The sequence below is a fragment of the Chiloscyllium plagiosum genome, unplaced genomic scaffold (assembly GCF_037043375.1).
Source record: "Chiloscyllium plagiosum isolate Xiang-an unplaced genomic scaffold, Cpla_swu_hap1 HiC_scaffold_20, whole genome shotgun sequence".
Classification (NCBI taxonomy): Eukaryota; Metazoa; Chordata; class Chondrichthyes; order Orectolobiformes; family Hemiscylliidae; genus Chiloscyllium; species Chiloscyllium plagiosum.
The window spans coordinates 12,836,882-12,858,974 of record NW_028270158.1 but is presented as its reverse complement, the minus strand read 5'-3'; the positions used below and the strand labels follow the sequence as shown (position 1 = coordinate 12,858,974).

General features: G+C 43.5%; 1 protein-coding gene across 6 annotated transcripts in view; it reads right to left on the bottom strand.

Moving 5' to 3' along the window:
* grin2aa (glutamate receptor, ionotropic, N-methyl D-aspartate 2A, a) overlaps positions 1–22,093 on the bottom strand; it is a 303,951-nt gene that overhangs the window by 64,391 nt on the left and 217,467 nt on the right. For all 6 annotated transcript variants that reach the window (XM_087997681.1, XM_087997676.1, XM_087997678.1 and 3 more), the window contains exons 6-9: positions 17,353–17,521; positions 17,013–17,166; positions 9,372–9,497; positions 2,950–3,179 (exon numbers count right to left, since the gene is read on the bottom strand). In XM_087997681.1, the coding sequence (XP_087853807.1) occupies positions 2,950–3,179; positions 9,372–9,497; positions 17,013–17,166; positions 17,353–17,521 (679 nt within the window). The remainder of the gene's footprint in view (positions 1–2,949; positions 3,180–9,371; positions 9,498–17,012; positions 17,167–17,352; positions 17,522–22,093) is intronic.

Genomic DNA, 22,093 nt, shown 5'->3' with positions numbered 1-22,093 from the left:
ACAACTGAGACAGTTTCATGTTCATTCCTACTGGGACTAGTTTTTAATCACAAATTTATTAATTGCTTTTAAGTTTCACTCGCTGTGGTGGGGGGATTTGAACCTGTATTCCCAGAAACCTAGCCTTGGCCTGTTAGACTACTCATCCACTTATTGCAACGGTTTACATGGATATGCATTCTTTTGAACTCACTCTTGCTTTTAATTTTGGCCACTGTGTATTGTTGAAACACGCCACCCCCAGATTCAGGTGCAAAAGAATATTTTCATCAGTGTTTTAAATGTGTATTTGATTCTTTGGAATGTTATTTCTCCTCTGATTTTATTCTCTTTTAGATAATTCCACACTGCCCACTGTACTGTCTCACCAACAAGTTTAAGTCAACATCTCCAATTTGTTCAACTCAGAGCAAGAAAGCACAGCAGAGGCGTAAGGGTCCCTATTGGTCATTCTCCCATTCTCTGAATTCGCTTCCTCCACCCCCAAGTGCCGACTGTATGGTTGACACTCCCTCAACGGCACAGAACTCATGGAGCAAGAACCTGTGGCATGAAATCTATCTTTGCTCCAGTGAATTAGTATGCAAGTGTAGCAACACAACTCTCTACATGTAATAGGAAAAACGTTTTAATTTTCACTGGTTTAGAATAGATTTCAGGAAGCCTTATTGGCTCAAGTACTTTTTTTTAAAAATAAGGGAAGTGCTACCATTGAGATATACTGCCTGCTGGGCCAGAGCAATTCATCATTGTCACTACAGGAAATTGCAGGCACTGCAACATCACAGACTGCATACCACGCAGTACAATAGATAAGCTCGATCTGTTCATAACAATGCTTAAAATGGGTCAGGAATGTCAACATTGTACTGCTAAATGACTAGTTACACAAAGGTTGAAAAGAGAATTGCTGCATTCTCAGCGATCAGCTGAAAGTGCTCTTCAAAAGCTGAAGTGACAAATGTTTTGATGTTCAATTTTAGGCACACAGCGTTTGAAAATTTTTAAAAGTGGGCCAGTGGGCACAATGTCCTCATTCAGTGAATATCCAAAACCTAGCAAGGAGAATTTCAATATCATCTTTTGCATTGTTATAGGGCAAGTTTTCTGGCAGGAAAATGACCAAAAATCTTACGATTTCACTTTCCAATCCCAAATTGATTGTTCCCAATTCTATGCATTTATCATCCCTATCATAATTTTCCTGTCCTTTTTTCCATAAAATCCAACTTTAACTGGTCAAACTGTAAATTGTAACGAGGGTCAGTAAAGCTGTCTTCACACTCACCAGCACTCAGGATAACTTAGACTGGGAGCCAGGAGCCAGCATTCTGACTGGGATTGGGCAAGACAAACAGGTAAAAGATCCCTGACCTTCCAACTTCATAAAGAATTGCACATGCGATTTCTGAAACCTGCGTTCTACATCCATAGACCTGGACTTATACTTTTAAAGTGAGAGAGGAAAGATTTTAAAAAAGACATGGCTGGCAATTCTGTTTTACACAGAGAATGGTTCGTGTATGGAATGAATTTCCAGAGGAAGTGGTAGGTGCAGCTACAGTTACAACATTTAAAAGATGTTTAGATAAGTAGATGACCAGGAAACGTTTGGAGGGTTATGGGTCAAGCGCAATCAGGTGGGACTAGTTTAGTTTGGGATTATGGTCAGCATGGCTGGTTGGACTGAAGGGTCTGTTTCTATGCTGTATGACTCTGTGATTCGAATACATCTTACTGTTTCTGAAGGTGAGACCAGTGAAAGAATTTATTCCCATCCCCTGGGCATCAAAAGGCCTTTGACTCTCCCATTGGATTATCTTTTCTGCTCACTCTCTGACCCACAACTGTTACCTCTTCCACACCTATTTGCAAAGAGACTTAAGAACAGTTTCCTGGGCTGAAGATAGTGGAAGCTGTTAAAAATATTCAACTGAATGGAAACATGTAGCTGTACAGGACATTGGTTCGGCCACTATTGGAATATTGCGTGCAATTTTGGTCTCCTTCCTACTGGAAAGATGTTGTGAAACTTGAAAGGGTTCAGAAGAGATTTCCAAGGATGTTGCCAGGGTTGGAGGATTTGAGCTATAGGGAGAGGCTGTACAGGCTGGGGCTGTTTTCCCTGGAGCGTCGGAGGCTGAGAGGTGACCTTATATAGAGGTTAACAAAATTATGAGGGGCATGGAAAGGGTAAATAGGCAAAGTCTTTTCCCTGAGATTGGGGAGTCCAGAACTAGAGGGCATAGGTTTAGGGTGAGAGGGGAAAGATATAAAAGAGATCTAAGGGACAACTTTTTCACACAGAGGGTGGTACGGGTATGGAATGAGCTGCCAGAGGAAGTGGTAGAGGCTGGTACAACTGCAATATTTAAGAGGCATTTGGATGGGTATATGAATAGGAAGGGTTTGGAGGGATATGGGCCAGGTGTTGGCAGGTGGGACTAGATTGGGTTGGGATAACTGGTCGGCATGGACGGGTTGGACCGAAGGGTCTGTTTCAATGCTGTACATCTCTATGACTCTATAAGGAATTCATTGTCTCCAGGATAATTTACTTTTGTCTGGGGTCCTATTAAGTGCCTCAGTGGAACTGTCGTGAGTTCTCCACTATCAGGAATTGCCCCAGATATGCCGCCTTATTGTGTAGCTGCAAATGCAGGATTTGTCCTCCCTCACCCCTTATCCCTCTCACCATCAGAGTACCTCTCAGCTGCTGAAAGATGAAGCAATCCAATCCTAACCCAAAGTTTGCCTCATTTTTCAAGTCCCATTTGTCACTCTGCTGCACTCGCAACAAAAAAATATACTGCAGAAATGTTATCAGAATTTTATAGCCAGTAACAAATCAACTCAAAGACATTTAAGGATGTGCTTTGACACTCAGTGGTGGACTTGAGTGATTGTTAGTGGAAGACTACACCAACAAGTAATGAAAGCAACGATTACCTTTTTATCACTGAGTCCAGTCACTTGGTCCACAAACTCCTCCTGGATCATAAAAGCAGCCAGATTGGCAGTATAACTGGCCAGAAATATCACCGCAAAGAACGCCCATACTGAGACAATTATTTTACTTGTCGTTCCTCTCGGATTCTCTACAGGCACAGAATTGTTGAAGACTAAGCCCCAAAGGAGCCATATTGCTTTGCCAATTGTGAATGATGGACCATGCAGAGCTGCAAATAAAGATCAAAGTACATGAAAACATGCTTTCCACAAAGGGAGAATCTTCCAAATAAGGCTTCACAAAACACTCAGTAAGATGGTGCGCTTCAAGAGTAAAACTTTCTTTTGCCATTGCTTCAAAATCCACCCTCGTTCCAACTTATTATCTCATGCTGTTCTTTCAGAAGCCTTGACCTTTATACTTACGAAGCCTGATGAAGGGCTTATGCCCGAAACGTCGATTCTCCTGCTCCTCAGATGCTGCCTGACCTGCTGTGCTTTTCCAACACTACACTCTCGACTCTGATCTCCAGCATCTGCAGTCCTCACTTTCTCCCATTATCTTTAAAGGAGAGGGCAGCTTCACAGCTAAGTTTGGTCACAGATAAATATTGCACTGAACTTTCATTGTCTGTAGCTCCCTGCTTAAATCTATTTGAAAGAGTTATTCACTTTAAGCAAGTCCTAGGTGTCATTTTCTTGAATGGAAGTATTTCACACTGAGTTCTCACTGCAGTCTATAATAATTCCTTGATAAGTAAAAAACTTCATTTTGGAGACAACTTCTTGCTTACTAGTGTCAGTGATGAATGAATAGCATAAAGAGCTTTTATTTTCTCAGTCCCTTAATAAGAAAATATATGAAGTGCAGCTAGTGGAAAACTGCACAGGTGATTGTAAAACCCAAGATAAATCACAGGCATGGCAACAACAATGTACACAGCAGAAATGGAATCTCCCTGAGAAAGCAAATGAATGAATGAATGCTGAACAGGTTGGAAATAAAATGTTACAACATGATCTTTGAAGAATGTGGATGCAACATAGAAACATAGCAAATAACAGCTGCCGCTTATACGGTCCTTCAAGTCTGTTATATCATTAAATATGATCATGGCTAATCATCCAACTCAGTACTCTGTTCCTGATTTTGCCCAATATCCTTTAATCCCTTTAGACCTAACTCCTTTTTGAAAATATTCAATGTTTCGGCCCTAACCGCTTTCCATGGCAGAGAATTACACAGGTTCACCACTCTCTGGGTGAAGACATTTCTCCTCATTGATAGCATCAGGGGCCAGCAATTGCCTCAGTTTCTGAAATATTCTCCGCAATGTATCAAAGCTGGAAAGAAGAAACGCCAGCAGTTAGAGGAATGAAGAAAGGCAGTAGAGGTTTGGATATGTTCATGATGCCCAGTATCATAATGAAGATGAGCTTTAAACTGGAAAACAGCTATCATCATGTCATCTGCCACTTCAGAACACAGGTAGAACTTTCAAGTTCACTACCAACTATAGTTTCACTCCAAGTCGGTCTTAAATATTAGGAATTATTTTTCCACAAATGTCTGCATCCTTGACTAAATGTCTCCTTCAATGCACTGGCATCGCTGGCTGAACCAATCATTCCTCTCCCTGCTCTTTCTCAGAATTCACAGAATCACAGAACTGGTACAGCACAGAAGTCCATTCAGGTGTCTGTGTTTGGACAGGCTCTCCAAATGAACATCTCTCCTCATGACCCATTCTCCTGTTTTCTCCCCATTATCCTGCACATTCTTCCATTCAAATAACAGTCAAATTCTCTTCTGAATTACTTGATTGAACCTGTCTCCACTGTAATCTCAGACAGTGCATTCCTGACACTAACCACTTGTATGAAAATATTTTTTCTCGTGCCACATTTTCTCTGCTTAGACCTATCATGATTTTGAATACTTCTATCAGTTCACCTTGCGAGCCCTCTATTCACCAAAGAGAACAGTACCAGCCCACACCAATCTATCTTCATATTTGAAATTACTCTTCGCTGGGACAGTTATCACAAACCTGTGGTTTCTTCTTCAACCTTCTTTCTACTTACTCTATGGTCTCTTTCTCTCTGCTCTTAGAAGAACAATAGATTTAAAGTGAGGAGGAAGTGTAATAGAGAAGACCTGAAGTATTATTTTTTCACTGAGGGCAATGGAAATATAGAACGTTCTGCCTGAAAGGGTGGTGGAGGCAGATACTCTTGCATCATTTAAGAGGCATCTGGGTGAGCACTGAAAATGCCAGGGCACTGTAGGCAATGGGCCAAGTAAATGGGATTAGTGCAGTTTGGTGTTTGTTGGTCAGCATAGAGATGGTGGGCCAAAGGGCCTGTTTCTATGCAGTATGACTCTGTGAATCTATGACACAGTGACAGAGAATAAACAAAGGCGAGGGAAAAAAATAAAGAAAATCTCTTTGGATTTGAAATTCTTTGGGACTTGCTGAGGTGGAGCAAGGAACTCTTTAAATGCAAGTCCATTCTCAGAACTGCCAATTGTTAGGGCATGATCTTATCATTCAGCCATTATTTTAGTGCCTATGTATGACTTCATTAATTGTCACTGAGAGAAATGGATGCTGCAAAAGCAGTTACGAGAGGGTGAGCATGTAGTGGAGCCATCTTTGGTGTCCACTGAAGTTTTAAATATCAGAAATACCCACAGCTCATCACTGCAGAGGGGAATGGTCATCACACAGGCTGCCCCCTTTTAGATTCATGTGATTAATAGTGACTCGAGTGAGTTGACAGACCTCCAGCTTGCCAGTGGGAGACTGCCTTGTAATTATTGCTGGTCTCCCAATTCAATGCAGAGGCTGCTCTCAGTACTTAGGGTGGCTAAGAAGGCATTTTACATGTTTGCCTTCATTGGTCATACTTTTGAGTATAGGAGCTGGAATGCCATGTTGAGTTTGTAAAGGACATTAGTGAAGTCCCTCTGGAGTACTGTGTGCAGTTCTGGTTGCCCTGTTATTGGAAGGATATTATTAAACTGGAGAGGGTTAAGAACAGATTTTCCAAGATATTGCTGGGAATGCAGGGATTGAGTTATAAGGAGAGGCTGGGACATTTTTCCACTGGGGCGTAGGAGATTGAGGGGTGACCTTATAGAGGTTTATAAAATCATGAAGGGTATAGATAAGGTAAGTGGCAGGAGTCTTTTCTCTCAGGTGGAAGATTTCAAGACTAGGGGCCATATTTTTATGGTGAGAGGAGAAAGATTTTAAAAAGACGAGGGACAGTTTTTTCATACAGAGAGTAGTTCGTGTATGAAATGAACTTCCAGAGGAAGTGGTGGAAGCGGGTACAGTTACAGCATTTAAAAGGTATTTGGATAAGTACATGAATAAGAAATGTTTGGAGGGATATGGGCCGAGTGCAGGGAGGTGGAGCGACTTTAGTTTGGAAACGTGGTCGGCATGAACTGTCAGACCAAAGGGTATGTTTCTGTGCTGTATGACTCTGTGATTCTATAACAGTTGTGAGTTTTGACAAAGGGTGACAGGATTCAAAACATTAATTTGTTTTCTCTCTCTCCAGAGATGCTGCCAGACTTCCTGAGTTTCACCACCACTTTCTGTGTTTGTTCCAGATTTCCTGCATCCACAGTTTTTTTGTGTTATTTTAGTCCTTTAAAAAAACTGCATTTCCCTAAGAGTACAAATACTTTATTACCAAGCCAGATGGCTGCTTGACATACAAGGCAATTGTTGGCAGCATCGAGCTAATTTCACTTAGAACATTATCAAGAAACCATTCAGAATAATGCTCGATATTCTCTGCATAAGACATATCATCCAGGATTTGGAAATGACAGGCTGCACTATGTTTGGATAATAATTTCAGCAGTAGTTTGCAAAATAAATGTATAATTTGCAGCTCAGATTACTGGATGCTTCTTTTTAACCGGATAAAGATATGATTCTGTCCTTCTCAAGGTCTGGATATCTCAAAGCATTTTAATTAAGCATTCTTGAAATGTCGTTACCACCATGATGTAGGAAAATACCCAAGATTTCACAAGCAGCAGTGTGTTAATGACTGGCTAATCTGTGCTTTTCAATGAGGGCTAATAATTTGCCATTGCACTAGAATGAGTAGGGAAGTCTTACGGCAACTGTACAAGGTGTTGGTGAGACCACATCTGGAAAACTATGAGCAGTTTTGGTCCACTTATCTAAGGAAAGACATCAACTCATTGGAGGCAGTTCAGAGGAGGTTCACAAGGATGATCCCCGGTATGAGGGATTGTCTTGTGAATAAAGACTAAACAGGTTGGGACTCTATCCAACTGGAATTTAGAAGAATAAAAGTTAATCTCATTAAAATATATATGTCATTCTTAAGGTGCGTGACAGGTTAAATGTGGAGATGTTTCCTCCACATGAGAATCTAGGACCAGAGGGCATAGTCTCAGGAGAAAGGACACTAATTTCAGACTGAGATGTGGAGGAATTTCTTCTCTCAGTGGTTTGTGAGTCTTGGAAGTCCTTAATTCAAATACCTGTGGAGATATGTTCCTTATTTCTATTTAAGGCTGAGATAGCTGGGTTCTTGAGATCAGAGTAGGGAATCAAAGGTTATGTAGGCAAGAGAAAATGAGGAATGTCGGATTAGCCATGATCTTATTGAATGGTGGAGGAGGGTTGAGGGGCTGAATGGCCAATTGTTCTATTTTTTTAACGTCTTACACTGAATGTGAGAAGAACATGGATTAGCACTGGGAAATTGGATTGGTAGAGGTGATGCCATGGGGAAATGCATCTGGATAGTAGTAACAGGATAGGTCAGAGCCAGCATGGATTTATGAAGGGGAAATCATGCTTGACTAATCTTCTGGAATTTTTTGAGGATGTAACTCTGAAGATGGACGAGGGAGATCCAGTAGATGTAGTGTACCTGGACTTTCAGAAAGCTTTTGATAAAGTCCCACACAGGAGGTTAGTGAGCAAAATTAGGGCACATGGTATTGGGGGCAAAGTACTAACTTGGATTGAAAGTTGGTTGGCTGATAGGAAACAAAGAGTAGTGATAAACGGCTCCATTTCAGAATAGCAGGCAGTGACCAGTGGGGTACCGCAGGGATCAGTGCTGGGACCGCAGCTTTTTACAATATATGTTAATGATATAGAAGATGGTATTAGTAATAACATTAGCAAATTTCCTGATGATACTAAGCTGGGTGGCAGGGTGAAATGTGAGGAGGATGTTAGGAGATTACAGGGTGACCTAGACTGGTTAGGTGAGTGGTCAGATGCATGGCAGATGCAGTGTAATGTGGATAAATGTATGGTTATTCACTTTGGTGGCAAGAACAGGAAGGCAGATTACTACCTAAACGGAATCAATTTAGGTAAAGGGGCAGTACAAAGAGATCTGGGTGTTCTTGTACACCAGTCAATGAAGGTACAGCATGCAGGTATAGCAGGTAGTGAAGAAGGCTAATAGTATGTTGGCCTTCATAACAAGAGGGATTGAGTATAGAAGCAAAGAGGTTCTTCTGCAGCTGTACAGGACTCTGGTGAGACCACACCTGGAGTACTGCGTGCAGTTCTGGTCTCCAAATTTGAGGAAAGACATTCTGGCTATTGAGGGAGTGCAGCATAGGTTCATGAGGTCAATTCCTGGAATCAAGGGTTATGGAGATAAGGCAGGAACAGGATACTGATTAAGGATGATCAGCCATGATCATATTGAATGGTGTTGCAGGCTTGAAGGGCAGAATGGCCTGCTCCTGCACCTATTGTCTATTGTCTATTGTTAATTATGGATATTCTTGCAAATTGTAATAAACCAAAGAACTACAGATGCTGGAGATCTGAAAGAAAACAACAACAGAAATGGCTGGAGAAACTCAGCAGGCCTGCTGGCATTTGTGGAGAGCAAACAAAGTTAACATTTTAAGTTCAGTTCTGACTGGACTCGGTTTTCTCTTCACAAATGCTGCCAGACCTGCTGAGTTTCTCTAGCCATTTTTACTCTTGCAGATTGCCGTTTACTGCAAGATGAAAAGCTTCAATAAAATGCATCTTTTCTGAGCAATATTTCAATGGTATTTCACTATATTAAAAAAAAACATGCTGTGGTTGTGAATGATGCTTTATAAATTGCAAGTAATTATTTTCTTTAGTTCATGTTTTTGAACACAGAAGAACTGTGCTATGTCCCTGAAACAGAAGACAAATCTCATGTTGTGAATTATTATGAGCTTTCTTTCACCCAATCCAAGTGTTCTGCTAGGCATAGAGTTAATAATCAATGTTACCCGAAAATCTAAGGATCAGCACCTACTATGTAATTTGTAATGCACTGCAACATGAGGAAATGTGCTCATTTTCACAGTTTTACACCAAAGAAGAAAAGAAACAAGATAAAAGTATTCAGCTTACCTTTGCCTTTTGCCAAATTTCTGTTGTACCCTACTGGGCTGAAGTACTCAAATGCAAAAACTGCAATAGCAGACACAATGAGCAGTGTGACAAACATCATGACCCACACAGCAGCACTAAAGGGCTCTGGAAGAAAGCAGAGATAAAGCCTGAAGTAATTCCATAAATCATTCATTGAAAACAAATTCAAGAACACATCGTAAGGAAAACCATTGGCCACTATAGCATTGGCAAAAGTGAATAGCACAATCCTGTGGATGGCAACATACTATTTAAAAATATATTGCCGTCCAAATTGACCGTAGCTCAGTGGAAACCATTGGAAAAATGTTTACTTAAAGTAAGACTTTGTTTGCTCAAATGTAAAACGGAGAAGGCATATGGGATTGAACATGATGGTTTAACAAAAGGAAGCATCTCTAACATTACACCAGCAAGACATCCTTTGGATCAAGGAATAGGAAAAATGGGAATCACTAACAAATTTCGTATGACCAAGTTTCTTCTATTGAATGGCAGGCTTTGAACCTCCACTTTGAGACTGGTCCTTGCTAAACTGATTCAAAATGAGCCAAAGCCTTTGTTCAGCCAACCATCATCACTAGGGTCTCAGTGCAAAACCCTTATTCACGTGCGGAGAGAGATAGACTATGCTGCACATTTCCAAGGAGTGAGACTGAGTGGCAAATTAATTACTTTAACCTCAGCAAATTGGGAGGCTAACACTTTGCTTCAGGGATTTGCATCTGCTAAATAATAATAATTTCAATGCACACTGTACTACTTCACAACAATATACAGGCCTTTCTTTTAATGAACAATCTATCTTCGGGCTCTGTGTCCAACTGATTTTTTTCTGTCTCTTTGGTCTCTATTTCCACCTATTGTTTATCGTTTACAAACCATTAACTCTGATTCCTCACCATAGATGTTACCACACCTGCTGAGATTTTTCAGCAATTTCAGTTTTTGTGTCAATCTGTCTTTATAATTGCATTAAAACAACGACATCGATTGTTTGACTATTGCAAGGCAGCTCATTGTGCAATTAAAATATTAGGCCTTATGCACTAAGTTCATTTTATTGCCTCAATTAGTGGATTTTGGATAGAAAGTGCTCATCTTGGTTAGCATCATTTCCCCAAGTGACAAGGTGCCAGTATGGATTGTGGTCATTATCTCGTACTATCTCACTGAAGGAGAAAGGTAAAAAAATAAGCAAGATGTGTCCTGACTGTGCATTTCGGTGTACAAAATGCTAAGAGACACATGAGAGAAGTCTGAAAAGATGTCCACAATTTCCAGTTACTTTGTAAATTGTAAAGCCCAAATGGAAAGACAACAAAAAATACTTTCATTTACCGTTAAAGTATTTTTAACCGTTAAAGTGGCAAAATCATCTAGGTTCCTTCACAGGGGCATAAACAGACAAAAGTAAAGACTAAACTTAGAAGACTAATAGTCAGAAGGGTGGGGAAAAGTCTGTTCAGAAGGAAGATTTGATGGAGATCTTCAAAGGCTAGTAGTGAGGTGGAAAAGCCAAGACATTTAGGGAAGGAACTCCAGTATTGAGGCTGAAGTCAGCTGTAAAAGAAATGGAAGATGTATGAGCTACCAACATCGGAGCAGGGCTGAGTTCTCAAAGAGTCATAAGGCTGGAGAGAATAGGATCAATTACATGAGGTGCTAGAATCTCATGCCCTCTTCAGACCAATCACTAAACGATTGGTGGTGGGGGGAAGGGTCTGTTACGTAGCCATGGGCACACGTATGGGCCCCAGCTATGCCTGTCTCTTTGTTGGCTACATAGAGCAGTTGATCTTCCGTAATTACACCGGCACCGCTCCCCACCTCTTCCTCCGCTACATTGATGACTGCATTGGCGCCACCTCGTGCTCCCGCGAGGAGGTTGAGCAATTCATCAACTTCACCAACACATTCCACCCTGACCTTAAATTTACCTGGACCATCTCTGACACCTCCCTCCCCTTCCTGGACCTCTCCATCTCCATCAGTGACGACCGACTTGACACTGACATTTTCTACAAACCCACCGACTCCCACAGCTACCTGGATTATACCTCTTCCCACCCTACCTCTTGCAAAAATGCCATCCCGTATTCCCAATTCCTCCGCCTCCGCCGTATCTGCTCCCAGGAGGACCAGTTCCACCATAGAACACACCAGATGGCCTCCTTCTTTAGAGACCGCAATTTCCCTTCCCACGTGGTTAAAGATGCCCTCCAATGCATCTCGTCCACATCCCGCACCTCCGCCCTCAGACCCAACCCCTCCAACCGCAACAAGGACAGAACGCCCTTGGTGCTCACCTTCCACCCTACCAACCTTCGCATAAACCAAATCATCCGCCGACATTTCCGCCACCTCCAAACAGACCCCACCACCAGGGATATATTTCCCTCCCCACCCCTCTCCGCCTTCCGCAAAGACTGTTCCCTCCGTGACTACCTGGTAGGTCCACGCCCCCCTACGACCCACCCTCCCATCCTGGCACTTTCCCCTGCCACCGCAGGAACTGTAAAACCTGTGCCCACACCTCCTCCCTCACCTCCATCCAAGGCCCTAAAGGAGCCTTCCACATCCATCAAAGTTTTACCTGTACCTCCACTAATATCATTTATTGTATCCGTTGCTCCCGATGCAGTCTCCTCTACATTGGGGAGACTGGGCGCCTCCTAGCAGAGCGCTTTAGGGAACATCTCCGAGACACCCGCACCAATCAACCAAATCGCCCCGTGGCTCAACATTTCAACTCCCCCTCCCACTCTGCCGAGGACATGGAGGTGCTGGGCCTCCTCCACCGCCGCTCCCTCACCACCAGACGCATGGAAGAAGAACGCCTCATCTTCCGCCCCGGAACACTCCAACCCCAGGGCATCAATGTGGACTTCAACAGCTTCCTCATTTCCCCTTCCCCCACCTCATCCTAGTTTCTAACCTCCAGCAACACGATCCCCTGACGTGTCCGGACTTGTCCGACCTGCCTAGCTCCTTTTCCACCTATCCACTCCACCCTCTCCTCCCTGACCTATCACCTTCATCTCCTTCCCCACTGACCTATTGTACTCTATGCTACTCTATCCCCACCCCCACCCTCCTCTAGCTTATCTCTCCACGCTTCAGGCTCTCTGCCTTTATTCCTGATGAAGGGCTTTTGCCCGAAACGTCGATTTTGCCTGTCCTCGGATGCTGCCTGAATTGCTGTGCTCTTCCAGCACCACTGATCCAGAATCTTGTTTCCAGCATCTGCAGTCATTGTTTTTACCTTACTGAGAACACCAGCCATCCCACAGATAATTAGCAACCAATTGGCCATTTCTCAACTGGGTTAGTGACAACAAAACTGCAGATGCTGGAATCCAAAGTAGATAGGCAGGAGGCTGTAAGAACACAGCAAGCCAGGCAGCAGCAGGGGGTACAGAAGTTGACGTTTTGGGTGTAACCATTCCACTCCCAAGCATCCCACATGTCCACCTATTTCGAACAACGCAGTTTTTCTCCCTCTGTCATCCAGACAGCCTTTCACCATACCACCTTCATTACCGTTCCACTGCTCTAAACCCCACCTTCCCAATGCAATAAACACAGGGCCCCCTTTGTCCTCTTCTACCACCCCACCAGTCTCCACATCCAACTCATTAAACACTTCCACCAATTCCAACTAAACTCCATCACCAAAAACATTTTTCCCTCCCCACCACTCTCTGCCTTCCACAAGGACAGTTCCCTTCAACAGTCCTTGGTTTGCGCCACTCTCCCCACCGACCCAACCCCTCCCGAACCCCCATGTACCTTCCCCTGTAACTGGAAAAGATGCAAAACCTGCCAGTACACCATCTCCCTCACCTCCATCCAGGGCCCCAAACAATCCCTCCAGGTGAGATAGAGGTTCACCTACTCCTCCTCCAACCTAGTTTACTGCATCAGGTGCTCCCGATGTGGTCTTCCCTACATTCGGAGACCAAACATAGACTTAGGGAACGGTTCACCGAGCATCACAGCCAGGTCCACAGGCACCAACTGGACCTCCCCGTCACTGCCCATTTCAATTCCCCCAACCACTCCCTTTCTGATATGACCATCCTTGGCCTCCTCCATTGCCAAAACAAACCACAGCATCTATTGGAGAAACAGCACCTTATCTTCTGCCTGGCACCCTCCAGCCCAGAGGACTCAACAATGTGTTCTCCTATTTCAAATAACCTCCCTCCCCATCCGCCAACTCCCTTCCCTGACCCACCCTCTCCCTTCCACTGCTCCCTGACACCAACCGGATTCATTCCTCCCATTGACCAACCAGATCATTCCCCCTACCTATCCCCACTTCACCACCTTGCACCCTTTATCTGCAGTTCACCCCTCACCCCCCATGTCCTGAAGAAGGGTTACACCTGAAAGATCAACTTCTCTAAGTCCTGATGCTGCCTGGCTTGGGGGCACGATTTCCATATCAGTGGAATTATCCAGATAGCCAGGGTACCCTACTTGAGAATTAACGTAACCCAATAGATACGATCGTGGGGCACATTTGGGTGGGTTCATGTCTCCTTAGGGAGGGTGGGGTACCCGTAGGGATGTGTTTCAGGTATCCCTTGGGATTGTTAATGGTAAAGAAGATTGTGTCTAAAAGGTGCAATAAATCCCTTGGAACTGTAAAGCTGTCAAAATAGTGTGCAATTTATCAAGAAATGTCAAACTTGTCAGGAACTGTCAGGGACGATCAAGATGCATCAAACCTGTCACTTGCTGCAAAAATGTGTTTTTTCTCTCTCAATGCAGTATAGGTTGCAGTATAAAACTATAAACAACAGAACTTTGCTTTTCTCCTGTGTGCTTGGGAACTGGTAGATACTGGGTGAGTTGGCATGGTAGGTGAAGGCAAACAAATGGAACTGTGCGTTGGCATAAACTGGGACTAAGTTAGCTCAGGTAGTATGAAGGGCAATACAGGGATTGGTAGAGGGTTATAGGGTGGTATTGGGGGTATGAGAGCCCTTGGAACGGGTAGGGAGGATTAAGTTACAGGGGTTGGCATAGATGGGTATGGGTAACGTTTGGGCAGGGGAAACATGAGGGATAAGGGTTAAGGAAATTTTTCTTATTTGCTTCTTTGGTCACTGTACTGGGCCCTCAAGGTCAGCCTTCTACCCAGCTGAACTCAGCAATTGGCAGCCTCCTCTGCACTTCCCAGGTCTCCTGGTTTGGTTTGGATCGCGCTAATCCTCCTGATCCAAAAAAAAGGGGGTTTCAGGCAGCTGTTTTAAAGCTTGGGATCACAGAGCCAGGAATTCACCTCTTTCTTCTCATCCGGCTTACGGAGCTTCAATGATTGCAACCTCATGCCCCCAGGTGTGTGCCCCTTGGAGTGATGATGAGGACCACAACATGGAGAGAACCACAGTGGGTGAGAGTCAGCGTGTTACTGAGGGCCAGGTATCATAGGCAGAGGGAAGGAAGTGATTAAGCAGATTGACAGATTGTTCGTCCATTCGCTGTGTTACTTCACAAAGGTGAACGGTTGAAAATGGTTGTCATAAACTGTGAAGAGATTTGGGGGCTAGGGGTAAACAGAAATGGTCAGATTTGGCCTTGTCTGTACATGACAGTAAAAGTGGAAGACAGAGCAAAAACAAAACATAACAACAGGTCAGCAATTGAAGAAAAATCATAAATGTGATGAAAGGAAAATAACACTTTGCCTGTATGGCATGTTGCAGCCCTACATATGCGGGAATGGTTGGAATAAAATTACATTTTACTACATTATAAGCAAGTTTTGCATCCTATTTGAATCATTTCTCCTCCTGTCTAAAGAACTACGATTTCCAAAGTACCTGAAAGTAAAACAGTTCCATAAACTTAAGGTATGGCCTACATTTCAGAAGACATTAAATCATCGAGTGATCTGAAATCACCTGACACTTCCCTCAGGTCAGCTATGATGGATAAGATGCAGAATTGGGAATGTAATGTGCAACAAAATCACCCAGCCACGACTTAATAAAGAACAATCCAATGCTTTCTTGAACTGTGACTGCTCTGTACAGTGACAAATATGGTGCGATATCTGGGATACGTTTAACCATGAACTCTCAGCATGGATTTGTGAGAAGACCACATTCATTTGATTTATGACTCGTAACACCTTCGACTATAATCACAAACTCCTTCTTTTCAGTGTGCAAATAGTTTATCCACCCTTGTAAATTTGGTCTGGCAGTTTATCAGCTTTGATTGTTTTATATCAAGTGCAATTTAGGGAGGAACACCACAGTCCTTGCTCCCTTGGCTAAAAGAATGCCAGGGGTATGGTCAGTAATCCAGCCATGATCCAATAATTACTGTGCAGAAACGTAATACTTTAACTGCTTTAAGAAAAGACCATTGCCCTTTCTCAGGAGGATATCCTGCCTCAGAGAGCCGTCTGTCATTCAGACAGCCAGCAGCCCTGATGTCCAAGCAGTTCCAAATGGGAGCAGTAACCGCTGCTGGGATTATAGGTAATCCCATCATGCCTAGGAAGCCAGCATCAGGGGTCTGAGTGATGAGGGCGCAGGCTTATGTCTTTTTAGTGTTATGAATTTGCTGTCACCATGCAGGCTGTACTATGTTGTTTAAGCCCATGCTAGAAAGCTACAGCAACAGCATTCACATGCTAGAGATGTCCCCTACACCCCCTTCTTTCCTGTCCCAGTTGCTGGTGACGGAATCGAGCGTACCGCACAGAAACAGGTTATTAGGCCAACAGAACTGGTCAGATGTGCTGGTTTATTTTTAATTATTCAAGTGTTTCTGACACTTGAGTACTTAAAAATAAACCAGCACTCAATCACCCATGCCTTGGATTAAATTAATCAAGGGGCAGTGCAGCAATAAGAAAATAGGGGTGGGTGTGAAGAGATGGAAAGGATTAAATTAAAATGAATTGGAAGGGGGAAATCACTTGAGCATTAATAATCCAATGATATTAATTAAGGCAGATTGCTAGATTAGATTACTTACAGTGTGGAAACTGGCCCATCGGCCCAACAAGTCCACACCGACCCGCCAAAGCTCAACCCACCCAGACCCATTACCCTACATTTACCCCTTCACCTACCACTATGGGCAATTTAGCACAGCCAATTCACCTAACCTGCACATTTTTGGATTGTGGGAGGAAACCGGAGCACCCGGAGGAAACCCACGCAGACACGGGGAGAATGTGCAAACTCCACACAGAGAGTCACCAGGGGCGGGAATTGAACCCAGGTCTCTGGCGCTGTGAGGCAGCAGTGCTAACCACTGTGCCACCGTGCCACCCACTTTAGTGGTGTTCTATGTCTGAGAAAAAAAAGGGTTGGTTAGCTCAGTTGGCTGGATAGCTGGTTTGCAACATAGCGTGATACAGGTTCAATTCTTGCACTGGCTGAGGTTACCATGAAAGACTCTCTTCCTCAACCTCTCAGTTGCCTGAGGTGTGGTGACCCTCAGGTTAAACCACCACCAGCCATCTCTCTCTCTCTAATGAGTGGGCAGCCCTGTGGTTCAGTAGAACTATTGCAACTTTAGCTCTACCTATTGAGCAACCATCGATAAGGGAACTGGCAGTACCGGATAAGGCACCACAAAAGCATCTACCTAAAAATGCAGAGGGGGAAACTGTGCCGTTGCTCCGAGATACCATGACACTGATTCCTGTTTCCACAAACGGTACCGAGAAGTCAACAACTTCGGATCTCTCTTCATTAATGGTCAGCGAACCGACAGCCATAGCTGCTCTCTGATACATCACCTGGAGGTAGTGTGGGCAACAACAAAGAAAAGGAAAGGAACAGAGTTAGGGTAAAGTACACAGAGTTTTTCTTCATCTGTACCTAGGGGGTGTTGTATTGAGGGTTTTTTTTTTGTCTTTACTAATGCATTCTAACCCTTAAGTTGCAAAACTTCTTGCGACTGTTTATTACCTAAAGCGACTTACATCACCAACCATTCCATTCCATACACCATTGATTTTTTTGCCATGCTTCCCATTTGACACCAGGTACAGATCATACGTGAATTTCACAGCCTTTGCAAGTTTCTTTAATATGTCGATGCAAAATCCTTTGCAGCATTTCTTCACATAGATCCCCTTGTCGGTGGAATTGCTGACAACAGAAGTAAATAAACAATGAGACAGGAGTAACAAATAAATACCCGAATATTTGACGCCACTGTCAAAAGCTATGTAGCTAAACAGACTTCAAGCTAATTACCCTGACCAGGAAATCAGTGCAACTATAGTCATGATCTGGATGCAGCAAACATCATCAAATTCTTCTGTCTGTTACTCTAGCAGAGGCATCGATGGGTTACAGCACGTCATTTTTAAACTGGTGATAAGATGAACTTTACATAATAGTGCCAAGTGTTCAAATCGTGATATTGAACATAGGAAATTCAAGAGTTCCACATTTGACTTGCAATCATCATGAAATCCTTCTGCACTTTCCAAAATGAAGATGTCGAAAATGTGACTGCTCATGTTATGATGGTTTTTTTTGATTAGTAGTAAATTTTTAGATAAACAGTTCTTGTTTGAAATTTTTAATATTCTAAAATGTTCCAGACATCAAGGGTTCAACCTTCACTCCCAAAAGTGGATATGCTGGGACTGGCTCAGAGATTCACATTTCAACAGTCTGAGGAAGGAAGACAGTCCCAAATCTGGTTGCTTCCAGCTTTAATGGAGGTGAAAGCTGGAGCAAGTGATAAAACCCTTCATTGAAAGTGTTCCAATGGGTTCCCTTGTCTTCATTTTGGCAATTATTTTATTTGTAACCACAGGCACCCAGGTGACCCAGGCATTGGGAAACCCAACAGGCAAAAGGAGGTGAAAAGGGCTAATTGCATGACGTTGACAGCACTGTTTGTGGGTTATGGGGAGCAGCAATGTCTCTTCCACCCCAAAAGACATTTTCAAACCAACCTATTCAGAGATGTTACAACATACTTCTGGAGCAGGTGGGACTTGAACCCGGATTTCCTGGCTCAGTGTTTGGGACACTACCATGAGCACCTGCCTTCATCTGCACAAACTTTATGCTACCACCGATGGCCTCCCCACTAGCAAACCTCAGCCAACCATCACTGGACATCCTTGAACACAACCTATTCCCACCAACCATCACTGGGGACTTCATTAAGGTTCACTCACAATTGAGTTTCACTTCATCACCTGTTAAACAGGCACCCCCAAGTTGTGCTCCACTCCCTCTCCACAGCCACTAGGCCTGCTGTTCTCAGCCCTGCTGAAGTTTAGCCTGGTGCCGTGGGAATTCCTTCCTTAAGGTCTCTTCCTGGCCAATCAGGCTGGTTATTGGACAGGAAACCTGTAGAGAATAGCGAGGCATTGGAATCACCCCAGATGCTGCGCGGGTACACTGCACTGCATGTGTCTTTTCTTGCTGCAGTCTTACTTCCCAAAAGCTAATCTGATTGACAGGCCTGGCTTAGGTAGAGAAGATCGGAACAGGTAGGTCTGATCCCCAACGATGAAGGTGGGATCCCACACTGGGAGTCCCTATTAGGGAGTGATTAAATGGGGCTGGTAAGGAATACTTCAGTTCCACAATCAGTCATAGAGTCATAGAGGTATACAGCACAGAAACAAACCCTTCGGTCCAACCCGTCCATGCTGACCAGATATCCCAACCCAATCTAGTCCCACCTGCCAGCACCTGGCCCATATCCCTCCAAACTCTTCCTATTCATATACCCATCCAGATGTCTTTTAAATGTTGCAAAGGTACTAACCTCTACCAGTTTCTCTGGCAGGTCATTCCACACACACACACCACCCTCTGCATGAAAATGTTTACTCTTACGTTCTTTTAAAATTTTTCCCCTCTCACCCTAAACCTATGCCCTCCAGTTCTGGACTCCGCCACCCCAGGGAAAGGACATTGTCTATTTACCCTATCCATGGCCTTCATAATTTTGTAAACCTCTATAAGGTCACCCCTCATCCTCCGACACTCCAGGGAAAACAGCCCCAGCCTATTCAAACTCTCCCTCTACACTCAAATCCTCCAACCCTGGCAACATCCTTGTTAATCTTTTCTGAACTCTTTCAAGTTTCACAACATCTTTCTGATAGAATGGAGTCCAGAATTGCATGCAATATTCCAACAGTGGCCTAACCAATGTCCTGTACAGCCGCAACATGACCTCCCAACTCCTGTACTCAATACTCTGACCAATAAAGGAAAGCATATCAAATGCCTTCTTCATTATCATATCTGCCTGTGACTCCACTTTCAAGAAGCTAAGAGCCTGCCTCCCAGGTCTCTTTCTTCAGTCCCTAGGACATTACCATTAAGTGTATAGGTCCTGCTAAGATTTGCTTTCCCAAAATGCAGCACCTCAGGTTTATGTAAATTAAACTCCATCTACTACTTCTCAGCCCATTGGCCCATCTGATCAAGATCCCGTTGTAATCTGAGGTAGCCTTCTTTGCTGTCCACTACACCTTAAATTTTGGTGTCATCTGCAAACTTACTAACTGTGCCTCTTATGCTCACATCCAAATCATTTATATAGATCCTATAAGCACACCTATGTCTTGGATTACGCATTCATGGGATGTAGTCATTGTTGGAAAGAGGAGTATTTGTTGCCCATTCCTAATTGCCCTTGAACGCAGTAATCTAGTAGGCTATTTTAGAGGGTCTGTTATGCCTCAACCACATTGGTGTGGATCTGGAGTCATGTGTAGGCGAGACCAGGTAAGGATGGCAGATTTTCTTCCCCAAAGGACATTCAGGAATTAGATAAGCTTTTCTTCTGCCACAATCAATTATGGTCTCCACTACTAGCTTTTTATTTTACATTCATTATATCATAACTTTTAATTCCGCATTTATTAGAATTGAAATTCCACTAGCTGTCATAGTGAGATTTGCTATTTGCTATTTTATAAGGTTCCCCTTGATAGACTAATGGAGAAAATGAAGTCACATGGTGTGCAGGGTGTTTCAGCTTGGTGGATAAAGAACTAGTTCACCCTGGGAAAATAGCTTGTCTCTATCAACCTTGTCTATACCCTTCATGATTTTGTAAACCTCAATCAGGTCCCCCCTCAATCTCCTATTTTCTAATGAAAATAAACCTAACCTACTCAACCTCTCTTCATAGCTAGCACCTTCCATACCAGGCAACATCCTCGTAAACCTTCTCTGTACCCTCTTCAAAGTGTCCACATCCTTTTGATAATGTGGCGACCAAAACTGTACACAGAATTCTAAGTGCGGCCGAACCAATATCTTGTACAATTTTATCATGACTTGCCAGCTCTTATACCCAATACCCCATCCAATGAAGGCAAGCATACTATATGCCTTCTTGACCACTCTATCCACCTGTGCAGCAACCTTCAGGGTACAATGGACCTGCACTCCCAGATCTCAGTGCCCATCAACTTTTCCCAAGGCTCTTCCGTTCATTGTATAATTCGCTCGAGAATTAGTCTTGCCTAAATGCATCACCTCACATTTTCCTGGATTGAAAACCATCTGCCACTGTTCCGCCCAACTCTCCAGTCTATCTATATCCTCCTGTATTCCCTGACAGTCCCTTATGCTTTCTGCAACTCTGCCAATCAACTCTGATCATCTGCTGATCACACCAACAGTGCCCTCTTCCAGATCATTTATGTATATTACAAACAACAATGGCCCCAACACTGACCCCTGTGGAACACCACTGGTCACCTTTCTCCATCTCGAGAAACTCCCTTCAACTACTACTCTCTGTTGCTCAACTAGTTCTTTATCCACCTAGCTAGAACACCCTGCACACCATGTGACTTCATTTTCTCCATTAGTCTATCAAGGGGAACCTTATCAAACGCCTTACTAAAGTCCATGTATATGACATCAACAGCCCTACCTTCATCTATCAACTTAGTCACTTCCTTGAAGAACTCTATTAATTTGGTAAGGCACAATCTCCCCCGCACAAAACCATGTTGCCTATCACTGATAAACCCATTCTTTTCTAAATATAAATAGATCCTATCCCTCAGTACCTTCTCCAGAAACTTTCCCACCACTGACGCCTGGCTCACTGGTCTGTTGGTGCCTGGAATATCCCTACTACCCTTCTTCTACAGGAGGACAACATGAACTCTCCAGTCCTCCGGCACCTCACCTGTATTTAAGGATGCCACAAAGATATCTCTCAGGGCCCCAGCTATTTCCTCTCTCACCTGCCTCAGCAACCTGGGATAGATCCCATCCGGTCCTGGGGATTTGTCCACCTTAGTAACCTCTAGCCTACCCAACACAGCTTTTCTACTTATGTCAATGTGATCCAGAGTAATCAAACTTCTATCTCTAACCTCAACATTCATCATGTTCCTCTCCACAGTGAACACTGATGCAAAGTAATCATTCAGAATCTCACCCATTCTCTCAGGTTCGATACACAGCCTTCCTTCATTATCGTTTAGTGGACCAATCCTTTCTCTAGTTACCCCCGCTTGCTTCTTATATAAGAATAAAATGTTTTGGGATTTTGTTCCATTTGGATTACCAATCCAGTGATCTTACCACCATACTTTTATTTTCTTCCCAAAGCTGTGCACACCTCCTATCAACTGGCCAGGGTGTAACCAGAAAATCAGGTTAAAACCAGAGGTGGCATTGAGTCTGAGAGTCATAGAGTTATAAACCATGGAG